General features: G+C 33.3%; 3 protein-coding genes across 3 annotated transcripts; 2 read left to right on the top strand and 1 right to left on the bottom strand.

The window, feature by feature from the left end:
• Positions 1 to 1,925: 1,925 nt before the first annotated feature.
• On the top strand, positions 1,926 to 3,803 carry LOC123899116 (putative glutamine amidotransferase GAT1_2.1). Its single transcript, XM_045950186.1, has 3 exons — positions 1,926 to 2,823; positions 2,913 to 3,119; positions 3,320 to 3,803. The coding sequence occupies exons 1-3, from the start codon at positions 2,404 to 2,406 to the stop codon at positions 3,566 to 3,568; spliced, it is 876 nt and encodes a 291-aa protein (XP_045806142.1). The 5' UTR covers positions 1,926 to 2,403; the 3' UTR covers positions 3,569 to 3,803.
• A 2,738-nt stretch (positions 3,804 to 6,541) lies between these two features.
• LOC123911375 (F-box protein CPR1-like) lies at positions 6,542 to 7,633 on the top strand. The gene has a single exon (XM_045962776.1). It carries the CDS (start codon positions 6,542 to 6,544, stop codon positions 7,631 to 7,633), a length of 1,092 nt encoding a protein of 363 aa, XP_045818732.1.
• A 1,911-nt stretch (positions 7,634 to 9,544) lies between these two features.
• On the bottom strand, positions 9,545 to 15,458 carry LOC123921314. Its single transcript, XM_045973808.1, has 6 exons — positions 13,712 to 15,458; positions 12,253 to 12,464; positions 11,586 to 11,865; positions 11,363 to 11,448; positions 11,178 to 11,269; positions 9,545 to 10,428 (listed from the first exon to the last, which is right to left on the bottom strand). Exons 1-6 carry the CDS (start codon positions 14,030 to 14,032, stop codon positions 10,199 to 10,201), a joined length of 1,221 nt encoding a protein of 406 aa, XP_045829764.1. The 5' UTR covers positions 14,033 to 15,458; the 3' UTR covers positions 9,545 to 10,198.
• Between the last annotated feature and the right edge of the window lie 2,268 nt (positions 15,459 to 17,726).

Genomic DNA, 17,726 nt, shown 5'->3' with positions numbered 1-17,726 from the left:
TTCCCACTTTTAGAATTTGGAACAATGAAAACCACTTAATTTAGTCTAGTGGCAAAAGGTTTGAATAATATATTAGGAGTTTTAAATTATCAATCTTAAAAAAAAAAGACTTAGAACCAGTATTTGATGTTGATTCTTATAAGACTTGATTAGGTTCAAATTTTTTCCACTTTTTGTGTGAATGCGTTAAATATTATATTTGACCCAAGTATTTGATGTTCATTCTAATAAGACTCAATGAATGTTTTGTTGTAGCTCAAAGATGTACGCTAATGTATCCAAAAAAAAATGTATGCTCATGTTTTTGAGCAGAACTTATTTTTAAATTGATTGGTCAATTAATTTTATAATTTGAGTTATCATAAAGTGAACAGAATTATTCTTTTAAAACTTTATTTATTTATTTTCATTTCATCCTTATCCATATCCTTAATTAATACAAATAGAATGAATACTCATAGATTTGTTTTTTTTTTTACTACATAAATAGATTTGTATTGTACCCAAGAAAAAGGTAAATTTAATTTAAACATTAAAATTAGAAATAAATGAAATCAAATCAAAAGAAAAAGTTATTTGACCAAAAAAATAGAAAAAAGTTATATGTTGGACTGTTGACCAAAATCTTTATTGAAAATTTGGAATACGGATTCTTTCCAACTTATTCTCTCATACGGTCATACTCTTTATTGTATCATTATCTCAGCCGTCCATTTATTTTTTTAATTAATTAATTTTTTTTATATAAATTATCAGCAGTTGGATGAAAAACAGGAAAAATATAATTTTTTTTTCTTCTTTTAATTATAATTTTATTTTGTTACTACCAAATAGTAGCATTGGTGATTGAAGAAAATGAAAGAAAATTCAGTAGAGATCCATCTACATTTTAGGAAACACAACACAACACAACAATGGAAATGGATACCGAGAAATTCTTCCATTTCTTAATCTCAATTTACCTGCTTCTAGGTTAGTTAACTCTCTTTTTTTTTTTCTTTTTTTTTTTCAGATTTTCTGCAATTAATATATGATCAATTCTTTCCTTTTTTTCCAATATTGCTTTCTCATTTATCTTTTTCTTCTTCTATATATAATAATAATTTCTGAATTTGATAATTTATTTCACAGTTTGTTATTGTTGTGTAATTCATCTCAATCTCAATCAACATGGCGAATTCTGATCTCTCCCTCCTTTTACCAAGGGTTCTCATCGTTTCTCGTCGTACCATTCGCAAGAACAAATTTGTTGATTTTGTTGGTAATACACTCTCACTTCTATATACTCAGTATTGTTACAAAAATTAATGTCTTTATGTCACGCATGTGTTTGTTAAAATGTCACACTCTATAATTTACTAATACTTTATTCTAATAACTATGGTTTTTTGTTTCCTTGCATTATTTATTCATTCATAAGTGATTATTTTTTGTGTGATTAAGACATTTTGTCCTTTTACCCTATTACAAGAAAAAAAAACACCCTGTCCAACATTGCCTCATTCAAATAATCATTGCTTTTTTATTTTAGGATTTTTATTTGGATTATAATAAAATCCAACAAGATTGAGTCTAACAGAAGAGACTAGACTCTCACAACTTGACGGAACAAGTTTGGAATCGTGACCAGGGGAGGTATTGCATTTAGTGTCTAACATGTCTCAAATACGATATTTTCTTCCCCATTGTTATGGACATGGACCTAATAGTCGGACCTAAAAAAAACGCGTGACTTGTGAAATGGTGTGGTCTCCAATTTTTGTCTTTTAAGATAGCACAATGCTTCACCTTTTTGCATAGACTCTTTCTTCATTTTTTGTCCCCGTGTCTCTAACTTCACTTTCAAAGTAACCACTAACCAGATATGTAACTTTTTCTAAAATCATATCTTAAGTTCTTAACATAGTCAAACTCAATTTTAACACACTTGTGATGTGAATCCAAACAATCCATTTTAAATTTGGTTCTTTTTTTTAAAATAGTTGATTGTAAAAAACAATATCTTACTATTAATTTCATTTTAACTTCACAGTATATGAAATTTATTGCCACTAAATCCTAAGCAGTAATATACTGAACTTCACAGGTGAGTATCATCTGGATCTCATTGTAAGATATGGAGCTGTTCCAATCATTGTCCCAAGAGTGAGTGGAATTCACACTCTCTTAGATAGCTTTGAGCCAATCCATGGAGTTCTTCTTTGTGAAGGTGAGGACATTGATCCCTCTCATTATGATGATGCAGACCTGTGTGGACTTACACCTGAAGAGCTTGAGCAAATTAGGCAACTTCACCCAAGTGATGCCACCATTGATAAAGAGAAAGACTCCATTGAGCTAAGACTTGCAAAGCTCTGCCTTGAAAGAAATATACCTTATTTGGGTATATGCAGGGGATCTCAAATGCTTAATGTTTCATGTGGAGGCAAACTTTACCAAGATATAGAGAAAGAGCTATTGCAGAAAAACCATGATGGGTTTCAAAGAGTAGTTCACATGGACTATGGAAACTATGACGGACATCGTCATTTGATAAATGTAATGGCAAACACGCCTTTGCATGATTGGTTTAATGACTCTTTTGTGGATGACAAAATGGAGATCATGGTGAATAGTTACCATCATCAAGGTGTTAAGATACTGGCAGAGAGATTTGTTCCAATGGCATTTTCTCCAGATGGTTTGATCGAAGGCTTTTATGATCCAAATAATTATAATCCTGAAGATGGTAAGTTTATTATGGGACTTCAATTTCATCCGGAGAGAATGAGGAACCATGACAGTGATGAATTTGATTATCCGGGATGTAGTAAGGCTTATCAGGTAGACTTTTTGTTCATACTCTTTTTGCAATGCCTGTAAAATTGGTATAAGAAATAAAATTTAATGATTTTGTTGATCGTTGTGAGTAGGAATTTGTGACGGCTGTAATAGCTTATGAGAAAAAACTTAGCAGCTCAATGCTTGTCCCGAAGTCCCCAAAGCTAAATGAGGAGCTGGAGCAAAAGAGAAAACTCATTCTGAGAAGCTTTTCAATGGCTAGAGACATTTACAAGTCTGATTCTCATATGGTGGCAAACCGAAATCCTGAACTTGAAGCAGGAGCAGACTTTCTACAGGTTACTCAAAAGCTCTCTATTTATTAGAATTGTTCATACTTTACCTATACATGGTTTATGCGAATCCATTTTAATTAGATGACATATGAGAAATGACATCATAGGAAAACACATAAAGTAATGTATAAGAAGATTATGCAAAATTTAATTATACCCTCAGTAAATAAAATAATCTCAATTTATAATGCTTGTTATTCCAGGCAAATACAGCATTGAGTTTGCAGCAGGAGAATAGGCTAAAGCAGGTTGGTGCAACAATTAGAAACGGTGCAAGTTACTCACACAAGATGAAATTGAATCAGATGAGGGAGAAGGCTGCTAGGAATATGATGTCAAATATGTCTGTGGAACAGTTAACGGATTTGGTGTCTTTCTACGGATTAATGCATCAGATATGTTCTGAGACAATTGACAGAAAGATGCATGAACTAGTCGTAGAAGAAAGTTGATTTCCTTGATAGTAAAATGGTAGAATTATAGGTGTGCAGAAAATTTTGACATATGTGTTTGCTTTGTTTTTTTCTCCCTTTCAAATTTGAAGGAAACAATATTATACTTTTGTTTTATTTCATTTAGTGAAATGCTGGTGTTTTTTTTTTTCTTTCTCTCCTGTCATTTTCTTGATGGAGGACCGGCATTTCGCTTGAGAATTAGAAATAGACTTTCGGCCTAATGCCTCTTTGTTATCTGCTCATTCTGAATGTTTTGTTAAGCTTAATTATTAGAGCTTGCATGCTAACATGGAAGGGGAATGCCCCTACATTGTTCAATCAGAGTCTTATTGTAATGTTAGTAAAAAAAAAATACTAATCTTTAGCCCCTGAACATTATCCCACAAATGTTATTACCAAAATTTATTATGATGCATTAGAAGATTTATCCACTAAAATGGATTATATCTCACATATTGGTATGGGTGCAAATAGGTATATCATTCTTCGTCTCAACACAACAAACACTATAAAAAGCCTCGATCCATTCTTCGTCTCAACACAAACTAGGTTATGAATTACTGTCCTAGAATTATTCGATAAACCAATATCTTCTACTTCAATTTAATAATGGTTTTCTCCTTTGTAATATTTTCAATTAGAGACTTGACACAGGTGAGAATACATAAAAGATCTTAATAACTGTATATACACATACACAAACACTAAGACCGTCTTGTCTTTCAGCCCTTATATTCTCCTTTTTACCATACATCTTATGTTGCCACTTTAACTTGTTGATGTGTCAAATTTTAAGTGGAAAACAAGGCACTACAAGCATCACTAATTTAAGTAGGGTGTCAAAATGGATGGATTTGGATCGGATTGTTAATGGATGGATCAAAGTAATCCATTAATCCATTAACAATCCATTAAAACTCATTGAAAAAAATCCAATCCAATCCATCCATTAGAGATAAAATCCAATCCAATCCATCCATTATGGTATTTCAATGGATGGATATCCATCCGATCCATCTACTAAATTATTTTTATTTTTTAATAGCATATTTATTTATTAATTAAATAGATTATTTCATATTTTATAAACAAATTTTGTTTTCATTATTTAATAAAAGGGTGTAAAAAGTAAAACAACCCAAAGACTAAGCCCAAACATTATTTAGGTAAGCCCAAATCTTTTTTTCCCCTTTTTTAATTTATTTAATAATAGAATTTAATAAATAATAATTTAAGGCGGTGGTGGCTGCCGGTCAACGACCAGGTCAACGCCGGACCTCCTACGCGGTGGCCCACGATGGCGGGTGCAGATTTTCCGGCGAATCCACGTCAGCGGCCGGCAAAGCTCCGGTGACCGGCGCGGCGGTCGATGGTGGTGCTCAGGAGGCTGGCCACCACCTTTCACCTCTCTTTTTTATTTTAATTTAATAATAAATATAATATTTTGATTATTATTTTGTTTGAAAATTTTAAAAAAACCTGTTTTCTTATATTAAAAAATCTCTTTTTTGGTTTTTTTTTATAAAAAATTCTGGTTTTGTTTTTTTTATAAGAAAAAATTCTGATTTGTTTTTTAATAATTAAAATCAGTATTTTATTTTAAACAAATAAATTAGTTTTAAAAATCATTTTTTAAATAATAAAAAAATTAAAATAAACCAATCCATTGGATTTAAAATTAGTATAATTAGTGATCCATTGGATTTTAAAATTAAGGTGGATGGATCCAATCCAATCCATTAACTAAATGGATGAATTTGATCCAATCCATTAACTAATTTTTTTACTTATGAATGGATTGGATGGATCCGTTAGTAAATGGATTGGATGGATAATGGATAAATGAATTTTTTTGACACCCCTAAATTTAAGGTATATATACAAATTGCTTAACACACAAGCAACACAACTAGATATAAAAACTAACTTATAAATAATACCCTAACAAACTCTAAAATTGCTGTTAACTTCCTAACTAACAAACTTATCCATTACTTGACACCTAAGCAACATATTGTAACTAACCATTCTGTTACTTGCAGAACAAGTAACTAACTCAACATGAATTACTCCAAAATATCAACGCACCTCCTTAACTCATGTTGTCTAATGACTTAATACACATAAAATTCTTAAGTCTCACAAATGTTTCAACTGTCACTGCTTTGGTTAACAAGTCTGCAACTTGCAGATCAGTTCTGCAATGTTCAAGCATGAGTGTTCCATTGCTAACTTGCTCTCTCAAGTAGTGAAACCTCATCTCAATGTGCTTGCTTACTACATGCTATGTTCTACGGGGAAGAAAATTTATTTCCTAAAAAAAGAAATTTACTACGTTAAGAATCATACTCATTCATGAATGATGTAGATGAACAACAACAACAATAATAAAAAAAAATCAACATGAATCTCATATTTGATACAACACACATATTCATTAGGAGGAGTGTTCAACAAAAAAAAGAGAGAATTTTAAACTCAAATCTCATATTGAATATAAACATAAGAGACTTTATCTAAGATGAAAGATTTCACAAAGTCTTCCACTCATCAAAATCAACGGTATTAAATAAAAACTCATCAACCGTTAATTTTGATGAATTTTAATAACGTATCAAATGATATTTTTATTTATTTTAAAAAAATTATGTATATTGAGGAATTCACCTTACAATTAAGGGTAAAAGATTTGAAAAATTTTTTGTCAAAAAAGATTTAAAATATTACTTTATTTATTTATTTATAATAACTAATTAATATATAACATTGCTGTCAATTGTGATGCTCAGTGGAAATAACTTCCGCAAATTCTTTCTTACTGATTGAGTTGCGTTAGTTAGTTAGTTAGGGTTTATTCAACTTCTTCAACAACATCACTACTATGGTTAGAAATAACTCAGTGTTCCTCCCCATGGAACTCATCATCGAAATCCTATCTTTGCTTAGTGTAAAAGACATCCTGAGATTCAAATGTGTGAGCAAGTCATGCAACACTCTCAGTCTCTCACATCCGATTCAAACTTTATCGATAAACATCTTAAAGTATCGTCAGAAAACCCACACCTCACTTTATCAATATCTTGGTATCAAAGACAGATAGTTACTTGGAATGTCGTACCCTTCCCCGTGCATTGTTTACTCAAAAATCCATCGGCCAACATTTCCAGCGATGATTTCCATCATATGGAGAACTCTTCCATGTTCGTTGGTTCATGTAACGGATTGCTTTGTTTTCATTCTTGGAACCGTGGACCAGAACCACCTTTCAAGTTCCTCCATATCTCCAACCCTGCCACCAGAACAAGATCTCAACAAATTGAGTACACATTTGGCAAGGATTTTAGTTTTACATTTGGTTATGATGCTTCATCGAGAACTTATAAGATTGTAGCTTTTCGTGCTGATCAAGGAAATAGTGAGGTTAGAGTTTTCAATCTAGGTGATAATTGTTGGAGAAATATTCAGAATTTTCCAGTGGTTCCATATAATAGGTTGGATAATTGTATGTTTCCCAGGTGGTTTAATAATGGTGCGCATTTCTGTGGCACCATTAATTGGTTGGCTCTCGACAAGTCTATCACTGATCATATTAACCAGTTTGTGGTTGTTTCGCTCGACCTTTCCACGGAGACATACAAACAGTTTATGCTGCCTCTCGGTTTAGCTGATGAGGTGCCAATTTCTCAGCTGATTCTTAGGGTTCTATTGGACTCTCTTTGTTTTTCTCATGATTCCAACAAAACTGAATTTATTTTATGGAAGATGAAGGAGTATGGGGTTCAAGAGTCTTGGATTCAATTATTTAAGATCAGCTACCAAAATCTTGCAATGCAACTTCCAATGCTTAACATTGATTATGATGATTCACATTATCAATTGCGGTGCCTTTATATAAATGGTGATGTAGTAATTTTTGCAAGTTTTTGCAAATATTCATTTATCTCTGATTCATTTATCTATAATTTAAAAGATAAAACAGTGGTTAAAATTGAAAGTGAATATATGATACATTGGTTCTCTGATTCCAAGGACTATGTAGAAAGTTTGGTTTCTGTTTATTGAGAGTAAGCTTCTCTTAGAATTTCACTTATTTGAATTTATGTTAATTCATTCATTGTGTGAATTATTGCAAATTGATTACTAGATTTTGGTTTTTCACTTGGACTCTAATACAATGTTTTTGATTATCAGTCCTGGCAACTTGGGAATTATTGATGATACATTGAAGCATGGTAGGAAAGTCTCGAGCGTATGGAAGAGGAAAAGCATATATTTGATACCATACTACGCGCAAAAACTAAGCAATCTTGGTTAGGGGATGATGGATACGACATTAATCAGTTAGATTACTTTCAAGGATCTAAACATAGGAAGAAGTACGAAATAGTTTATTTTTAGATGTTATTTATTGGAAGGTTCTTCAAATAAAGACTGCAACATTACGTTTCAACACTAATCACATACATAAGTCTTCAACATTTTATTTATTGTGTTTCTTCTTCTGTTTTCTTTCTTCACAGTTTACATAAGTTTTCTCATCCACCTTCACATACATGTATACTTATTCTTCTAATAGATTTTGTCTTCTGCAATGAGTATCCCTTTCTTTAATATTGCATATGCATGCATGTTATGGAAATAAAGGGATTTTGTTGAAAGGTTAGCTCTTATATTAAAAGGTAGTTACCTTTACATTTAAAAGTTGATCTAGGAAGTGGAGTTTAAAAACTCATTCTGAAAATCTTTTCAGTGGCTAGAAACATTTAAAAGTGTAATTCTCATATGGTTGCAAAGCCGAATTCCTGAACTTGAAGCAGGAGCATACTTTCAACAGGTTACTCAAAAGCTAAATATATATGAAGATAACCCTTGGAAACACATAATTAGAATATAATATACAAACATGTGAATTAGCAAGAAAACATATAATGTTGAAAATTTTTGAAAACAAACTTTATTAACAGCATTGTGTTTGAAAAAGTTTTAGTTTATCGTACATATTGACGAGTCGAGTCTGCTCTCATACACTACTAGTCCACAACACAGATTTGTCGAATCTGCTCTCATACACTACTAGTTCACAACACAGATTTGTGGCGGCCCAGGGCAGAAGAGAGTGGTCATGCATCGCTGCATGACAGATAGAAGAGGAGAGTGTGAGAGTGGAAATGAGGGCACCACATTACATTGTGGTAGAAACAGACTCTGTTAGGTTCACCGGCAAGAAGAAAAGCATTTAGCAATGTGTTGGGTTTTAAGTGCCATCGTGTGAGATGAGAATACTTTTTTTTCTTTCTTTCTTTCAATAAGTTATGAGAACACACTCATTGAATTTGAACCTGTATTTTTTTTGTTTTACAAAAATACCCCTTCATACATGTGACAGTTTGATGTCCATATATCATTAAAAATAAATAAACAAGTAGGTATAACAAGAAGATACGATTAAATTATGACCATAACCATTAGAGAAAAAACTTGTAGCAGGCTAGCAGCCTCCATCCGTTGAAGATAAGATTTGGTCAAACAAGGCACTACAAGCATCACTAAGTTAAGGTATATATACTTGGACTGTTGTTAAAAAGTCTCCATCTGGGCCTAAAATGTGCAGTAACCTCCATTGAAATATATAAAGACCTTGATTGACAGGCACAAAACACAAAATAATTGAGGAAAAACTATAAAATACTACAACTCAAATCCATTTGAAATATATAAAGACCTTGATTGCCTCTAAAAAAAGTTTTGAAGGTAAATGGTTTATCTCTAAATCTAATAACACATCACAAGATATTATGACCACACAAAATCCATTTGTTGACTTATCATCCCTAGTGGGAAAAAGACCTATTACTATTTTGTCACTGTAGGCTTTTTTGTAATGTTGCAAGTATAATCTGATTTTTTCTGAACATTTTTATAACAAAATAGTATTGCAATCGGTAAAAGGTAGGTAAATAGAAGATCCAAAAATTTCACCCTACAAACTGTTTCATTGATATCAAAACTCAACAAAAGAGTTCTACCAGTAATGAAGCTAACAAACATAACTATAGTCTATAGTAATTAAAATACAGAATTGGGGCAATTCAAGCATAAGTTACGTACACCTAACAGTAGCGCCATATGCATTAGAGTAAAATTCCCCCAATAAATTAAAGCTTCTACATGGTGAACAGCAGGATGCCAGGACATTAAAAAAGCAGCCTGTTCTGTTTTACAAAACCATAATACCACAACATAAATATATATTTCGAAAAGAAGAAACAACCGGTGTAGGACTTGTCGTCAATGTTAGCAAACAAAACAACCTCACAACAAACATCAGCCACCATTTGTGAAGCTTTTGTTAAATCTGTACATCCACCATCAACACATACCCATAAAAACTGCTGCTTGTCTAGAGCTTTGCTGCTTTATTATCATTATACTCTCCTGATTCTTTCTCTTATTACAGCAGGAAATTACAAAGGAGATTCTTAACATCTTTTACGCCTTTTCTTTTTCAATTATGTCAAAAAGGTGATTAATTCCAATTTTCATAAAGTACAACATCTAAGGTATTGGCAAGTAGGAGGACCGGTTCTTAAATGGCTGAGGGAAACGGTTACAGGCGCGTTAACGCAATCAACGGCTGAAAAACAGGAAATCTGGGTGACTGACCTGAAGCAGTCTTAACCACTTATCAGCATTCTGTAAAAGAGAGTTGGATAACTGGCGCTCGTATCCACCAGTTGGAGTCCACAGAGGTCCCTTGAATTTGTATGAAGCAAGACCAAAAACAGGTAAAGACAATTTTGAGACACCGTCCACCTCAGTTGGATATGATGGTACAGGAGCCTGCATTCTTTGTGAACCTGAAAAAGAGAATGTATTTGTCATGTTAAAGCAACTGAAGCAAAATACAAATTGGACAATTGGTAATCACAAACTTGCAATAATTGAGCCGTGGAAATAAATGAAGCATCTATAGTTGGCAGTATACGCTTAAATAGAAACATTATCCATTACTAAACACCAGGCGTCGTAGTAGATGATGATGGCGAACAATCAACTCCAGCTACTTGAAAATGAAATTGTCCAATTTTCATATTTTAAACAGCTGGAGCAAAAACATGTTTTCCAAAACTTTTGAAACGTGTCTTTGATTATTAAAAAAAAGGTCATCTAGGCCAATAATTTAATATTGAAAGCAATGATGATGCATTATGGGACTCACTAAAGCATCAAAATATGGAAGGGCAAAACAATGAGAAACATAACAATTATCAGGTTCCTAGACATTATTAGCCATGTAATCGGTTGCTTGTGAACTAAACAAAGGAAGGTCATGAAACAAAACTATTGAATAGAAACATCAGTATACATCCTAATCATAGAATAAAGAGAGGTTCTAAAATAACATTACAGTCTGTATATAGTATCATATCACAAACTATTTAATGCTAAAATCCTAACACAACAATATCAATCAAACTATGAAATTCATTCATTAAAGAAATTCCTGTAAAGTAATAGACTTATAGACTACTGCATTATTCTCTCGATCTTAAACTTTGTTATAAAACGAAATCCAACAGATAAAATGAAGGAAAATCAATCCTACCTCCCACAGGTGTATAAAGAGAATGGTATGTCAGAAAGCACGCATCAAGATCTTTTAATGTTGGACCCATTGGGATTCTGTAAATTGGATACCTACAAGTAGAACATGGAACAGGTCAGTTTCACGTCCACGAGCAAGTAGAATACTAGAATGTCGAAGCACGTAAATATAGAAGAGTAGATTACCATGCTACAGATATCCAACTTGATGATAGTATATCACAACTTCTAAGTGTCAGAAGTTGAGGGAAACGAAAAGCAAGGTCCATAATCTATCCACCAGAAGAAAAAAAAAATATAATCAAAAGGCAAACAAAGAAATGAACATAACACACAGCCAAAACTCTATTCCAGTAAAACTTATAGGAAAGGCAAGGATGTGGCAAGGTAAAGACATAAATAAGCACACCTTATCAGCCAAAGGCTCACGGCCGTAAGGAGGGTCCCGTTCAAGATACTCGAATAGCAAGTAGCCCTGAGAATTGACAGATTCACCATCATCACTAGAAAAGCCATCTTGCGGGAGAGCATGCTGATTTCTCACAGATAATCTACCCATCCAATGAGATACCTCATCCGAGAGATGGGGAAGATTCCTTTGTTCCCTATATCCTCTAACAGGTTCACAATCACTGCTACCATCACTACTTGAGTCCCTGAAATCACTGTCACTGTCCTCACCTAGTTGCCTATGGAAGAACAAAAAATAATATATCAATATTGTAACACAATTCTCTGGGAACAAAGGCATTATTTTCATAATGCACATAACAAAAAATTAAGAACAATGAAAACCAAACAGTAGCTAACTGTTAGTTTAAAACATCAAAGAAAGAAGAATGGTATATTAATGTGCAGTAAAGATCAACATGTAAATGAAATAAAAGGATGAACATAGAATAAAATCAATCCTGCAACATACTTAAATCCATAAACACCTTGCAATAACATTTGCAATGTACCGACCAAAACTGCCCTAGTATTTGGTTGCATTTATAATATAGATTTGCACCCTGTAGAAATGAATGTTCACTAAAAAATATATCTTCCTAACAGGGCCAAAATAAGCGATATACCTTGACTTTACAGATGGCTGGGCAGACTGGACATAAATTTGAATTCCAGAAAGATATGGGACATAGTATTGAACAACACTATCTTTGTCGTTTAGTACAAGTGGTACTCCCGCACCGTAAGCACTCCATTCCCTGAATGATTCCCACAAATCACCAAGAACAAAGTAAGGCGGAACTTCCTCATTGCACTTCCTAAAGCTTCTCGCAGTCCTCTGCAATATCGAATCACAATAAAAAAGATTAAAAATCACAAATTTTCATATCTACAACCATACAGTTTCCCAATCAAAGTTTCTGTTAAAGAAACTCATAAAAATGTTATTTAATGTTTTCTATTAAATATTTGCTTCCAGGGAATCACATTTCAACCGAGTGAGGCACAATTCATATTTCCAACGCCATTTGATAATTCCCCCCCTTACTTTTTGGATTTTTCATAAAATGCAGATAAAAAATAACGCAATAATCAAGTAAATGACACGTGCTTGCATTCACATTGGTTTATTTTTATTAGAGTTTGTGTTGTTACATTCATTTCGATTTTATATTAACTTCGACAAATGTCGTTGGCGTTTTAATGCTTTTAATTAACATTTAAAAATGCATTAAATATGATTCTCTTTGGTAAAAATCTCAATATATATTCTCGCTCCTATGTAATAACTGTTTTGGATTGACCAGATGCGGCCTGAATCTAATATGAACCAGAACCAAATTCTCTAAGCCTTTCACGCCAAATTACACCTTAGCAACACGCTTAACTTTATAAAACACGTTACAATTATGAAAAGCCGTTAACTCTCGCGATTTTTCTTTCATTGACTTCTCTAGCTCTTTCGCGCCAAATTACAACTTAGCAACGCGCTTAACTTTATAAAACACGTTACAACCATGAAAAGCCGTTAACCCTCGCGTTTTTTTTTTTTTTTCATTGACTTCTCTAACTCTTTCGCGCCAAATTACACCTTAGCAATGCACTTAACTTTATAAAACACATTACAATTATGAAAAGCCGTTAACCCTCGCGGTTTTTATTTCATTGACTTCTTTAACTCTTTCGCGCCAAATTACACCTTAGCAACACACATAACTTTATATCATATTAAAATCTGTCATCTATGTGCAAAGTGTTTTGCTTCCTCCACTGCATTCTTTCTATGATCCCTTTCATATATTTTATAAATACCGCCTTAAATGTTACTATGTTTCACTCCCCAGTCTCCAATGAATGCATCAGACACAAACTATCAGTTAAATCAACACACACAAAAAAAAAAACATTACAAAAACATTTCAGTCACCAAGTCTCCAATGAATGCATCAGTCACAGACAAGACAGAAACTTTCAGTTAAATCAACACACACACACAGAAAAAACTTTCATCACTAACCAAGTTTCAATTAATAAAGCTTTTAAATAAAAACACTAGCTCAAGTAACAAAGAATAAAAAAAACAACCTTGGAGAGATGCTGAGCAGGAACAGAAGGTGTAATTGATTCCAAGAACCGTTCCAAGTTACTCGACCGCTTCACCTCCGGTTCACATGAAGGCACTGCAACTACTTTCTTGGTCTCTTCAGACCCAACCCGGTTCTCACGTTTCTTTTCAACCGAATCCACCGATTTATCTCTTACCACCGCAGGAGACGACCGACTCGGCGTAACATCGCTGTGAGCTCTACGAATCCTATCATTCTCCGCCAACCGACGAGCTTGCGGCGGATTATAAAACCGATCTTCACCACGACCGCGTGAAAAGTTCATACCAGTACCCAACATTCCTAGGGTGCAAAAAAAAAAAAACGACCCAGAAATGAAAAACGGAACTTTTTTAAATGGGTATTGGATAAACCTCGAGTGTGGTCAACGGTAATTGAGATTGTTGGGAAATTGGATTGGATGGGAAGGAAGAAGATCTTGGAGAGATTAGGGTTTGTGAAAATTGGGGGTTTTGTGGGGAAGGGGTTAATAGAGCTGAATCGGAAAGAGAGAAAAAAAAGAGAAGTGGGTGTTTGAGTTAAATAAAAACAAGAGTCAGAAAATGGATCTGGTCGTTTCTTGTTGTTTGACACTGGAGGCTGAAGGGTAGGGACGAAGGGTAAATGAGTAATTTTAATAAAGAGGAGAAAAATGAGTAGATTATTGATTATGGAATTGGATTTTGAAGAATTAAGAACAACCAACACGTTTTTTTTTTTTACTTTCTTTCCGTTGTTATTATTATTCATTTTTTTAATTATGTTTGGATCGATGCAATACTTCATTCGATTCTATGTATAAGAGAAAATGATCTTAATAATGAGTATTCGGGACACTCTTTAATCTTACTAAATTTCATACTAAGGTAAAAGAGTAGATACATTGTTGTCAAATTTATTTTAACTTGAGGATATTAAAGGGTCAATCTTTGTTGTAAAATGAAGTTAAAATATGGGTATCCCATCTCCTAGCTAAGTCCAAACTTGGATTCGCCACATTGTGTATTTTAGTCGCTATCCCTATATACATCATCGTTGATAACAAAATGTTGGCTTTATTTCCATGGAAATATCAATGTTTTAAGAACCGGACTGGACCGGCCGGTTCGACTGGTTCAACCGTGAACCGGGAACATCAGCGGTCCGGATGGAGGCCAAGAACCGGAAGTCAGTAAAACCGGATAAAAACCGCTCTGAACCGGATTGAACCGCCCTGAACCGTCGAAACCGTTGAACCGGGGACGGTTTTGAAAAACCGGCCGGGTCGGAATCCAGCTGGGAAAAAATAAAAAGAACGGAAAATTCAATTTCTTTTCTTCAGTTTTTTTTCAGTTTTTTTTTTTTTTCTTTTCACTTTTGTGAAACAAAATGAAACCCATTTTTCTCTTCTTTGTGAATCCATTCTTTTTGAAGCAGTATCCTTCCACCTTCCATGATGTGTATTGATGATTTGTTGTTAGTATTCATCCTTGGGGCCAAGAAAGGAAGGAAATTGATGAAAGAAACTTTTTGAATAAAAGAGGAAGAACATTGTTTTACAATCTAGAATATTTTCTTTGTTTTTTTTATGTTATGTTTTGTGTTGAATGAAAAATCAAACTAGCATTAAATTGAGAAGAAGAGAGAAATATGAAGAACATAATAGAGAAAAATTTTTTTAAAAAAAAAAAGGGAAAGAAAGCAAGAAGGTGAGGGAGGGTGGCGGCTGTGTGTGTGTTGTGTAGTATGAGAGAGAAACTTTTTTAATATTAGGGTTATAAAACACATAATGGGCTTGGGCTCAACCAAATTTAGTAACATAATAAAAAAAAACTATCATAAAAATTCTAATTCTATACCTTAAAAAAAATTCTATTATATTTTATTATCATAGAAAAATTATATGAACGGTTCAATATAAACGGTTCAATAACGGTTGAACCGATCCGACCGGTTGATCCTTGAACCAGTTGTCACAACGGTTCGACCTCCGGTCCGGTTCTTAAAACATTGGGAAATATATTAATTAAGCTTACATCTTTAAGCTCATTAAGCACAAGAATAACATGTCATAGAGTTATACGTAAACACTTGGGGATATATTTTTAAAGTTCGAAAGAAACATATGTTATATATGGCAACATGAAACACAAATGCATGAATGTCGCATTCTCAACTTCACACTCTGATAAGTAATATTATTAGGTCCTGTTAAAGTAGTTCAATTCATAAATATTAGAGATGTTACTTAAGGGATTGATGTTTAAATTTTGAATTTCTTATTTCTCCACACTTATATACAACTCTAACCTGATGAATAAAAGAAATAACATTGGTAGTCTTCAAACAAACACACTATAACCTAACCTTATATCAAAACAAAAAATACACTATAAACTTCAAAGCAAGAGTTGTAAAATCAAGTGGCTTTTGTTTGTTTGACCTAGCTGGATGATATGGCATAGTTTTGTTTTTTAAATAGTCATATATAAATTAAAATATTTTCAAACAAAATAAAAAGGAGACCTTGTATTTGTGTATAGCACATTGGATTGGATAGAAGAAAGATAAGGATAAGTTGTTGAGACTTTTTTTTAACAAGAGTTGTTGTTGGAACGCATGTTAATCACATGATGACGGTGGCATTTAGCATGCACAAGTTTAAAATTTGTGCACCTAAATCAAGAGTTGGATTTCTCAGTCCCATTAAACCTTATCATGCTCCTCCCACAGTAGATTGAAATTCCTTCCATCTCCTTCCCCCTCACGGCCTCACCCCATTGCTCCTTCCTCTGTCCATGGAAGAAACTTCAGATCAATTTTCATCACTATGTATGATCCCCATCACCCAATCATGTAAAACCCAATATAATTTGAATAACAGAAATTGAATTGTCTTCAAAATTAAGAATCAAATCAAATAAAAAATAAAACATTTATCATAACAATGAATCTATTGAGATCGACTCAATTAACTGTGATTTTAGACAGAGGAATGGTAGATTGGAAGACTCCACCGTCAATTTTTCGGCCATCGAAATCAGATCTAAAATCTAGTCGACATTTTCGTTTTCGAGATCCATATTTGGATTCAGATTCTCTAAGATCTGAATATTTTTAACATTCAACATGTTTCAATTCTGCTGCAAATTTTATATTCATTATAGTATTTAAGTTAACAATGGTTGTCGTCAATTTGTTCATTTCTCTAGAAAAATGCATCAACAGTAATTGCCCCTTTGTTCTTTACCATATGGCATGGAAGGGATGTGTTGTTGCTTTGGTTCTTTAGAGTGATTTATCCGGCGGTGGATGAATTTTTGCACCGAGTTTGCTGCAGTGATGGTGAGGAGGGAGATGGTCATAGAGAATGGGGTTAGATTTTATTTGGGTGTGAGAAACAATCTAGTGTTGATAGACTACAGTAAAATGGTGTTCCTTATTTGATCTGATGGCCAAAACTTAATTTATAAAGTTGTGCATCCATGCACAAATTGTTAAATTTGTGCACCCTAAATGCCACCCATGATGACTATTGGTTGGTTTAGTAAAAGAATGTTACATTTTTATTAGCATAATAATAACATATTTGTTTTCGTAAAAAAAAAAAAACTTTGATTTTACCTTTTTCTAAAAGACATCTCTTTTCTTTTTAACTAGTAAAAATATCTTTGTTAAATATACTTAGAGAATTTGGTGAATCAAATCCCAAATGTGTGGTAGGTATAATGCAAATTATGACCGGGGAATTAACTGTTGCTAGCTAACACTTATAAGTTGTTTGAGTTCGGAAGTGTATACAATGACACTAATAACACGATCTAGACGTGTATTTGGAAGCTTGAGGTACATTGAAAGGATTAGAAGCTTTGTTTGGCTTGTGGTTCAAGCAGGTAAGTTACTCAATAATCAAAGGAATGTCACCTAATTAACTTCATGTTAGCATTCGGCGTGTCTTCTAGGAGGAAACGATACTTCACGTTTTGAGGGATTGTCTGTTTACGAGGGTGATTTGG

The sequence above is a fragment of the Trifolium pratense genome, linkage group LG1 (assembly GCF_020283565.1).
Source record: "Trifolium pratense cultivar HEN17-A07 linkage group LG1, ARS_RC_1.1, whole genome shotgun sequence".
NCBI lineage: Eukaryota > Viridiplantae > Streptophyta > Magnoliopsida > Fabales > Fabaceae > Trifolium > Trifolium pratense.
The sequence above is the reverse complement of the archived record's forward strand: the minus strand, read 5'-3'. Positions and strand labels throughout refer to the sequence as shown.

Coding starts and splice junctions, on each gene's coding strand:
- LOC123921314 (XM_045973808.1), bottom strand. CDS start 14,032: ATGTTGGGTACTGGTATGAACTTTTCACGCGGTCGTGGTGAAGATCGG. Junction 11,866..12,252: donor CAGCCATCTGTAAAGTCAAG/GTATATCGCTTA, acceptor GTTCTTCCATAG/GCAACTAGGTGAGGACAGTG. Junction 10,429..11,177: donor TCTTTATACACCTGTGGGAG/GTAGGATTGATT, acceptor TCTCTTTTTCAG/GTTCACAAAGAATGCAGGCT.
- LOC123899116 (XM_045950186.1), top strand. CDS start 2,404: ATGCTTAATGTTTCATGTGGAGGCAAACTTTACCAAGATATAGAGAAA. Junction 2,824..2,912: donor GATGTAGTAAGGCTTATCAG/GTAGACTTTTTG, acceptor CGTTGTGAGTAG/GAATTTGTGACGGCTGTAAT. Junction 3,120..3,319: donor CAGGAGCAGACTTTCTACAG/GTTACTCAAAAG, acceptor TTGTTATTCCAG/GCAAATACAGCATTGAGTTT.
- LOC123911375 (XM_045962776.1), top strand. CDS start 6,542: ATGTGTGAGCAAGTCATGCAACACTCTCAGTCTCTCACATCCGATTCA.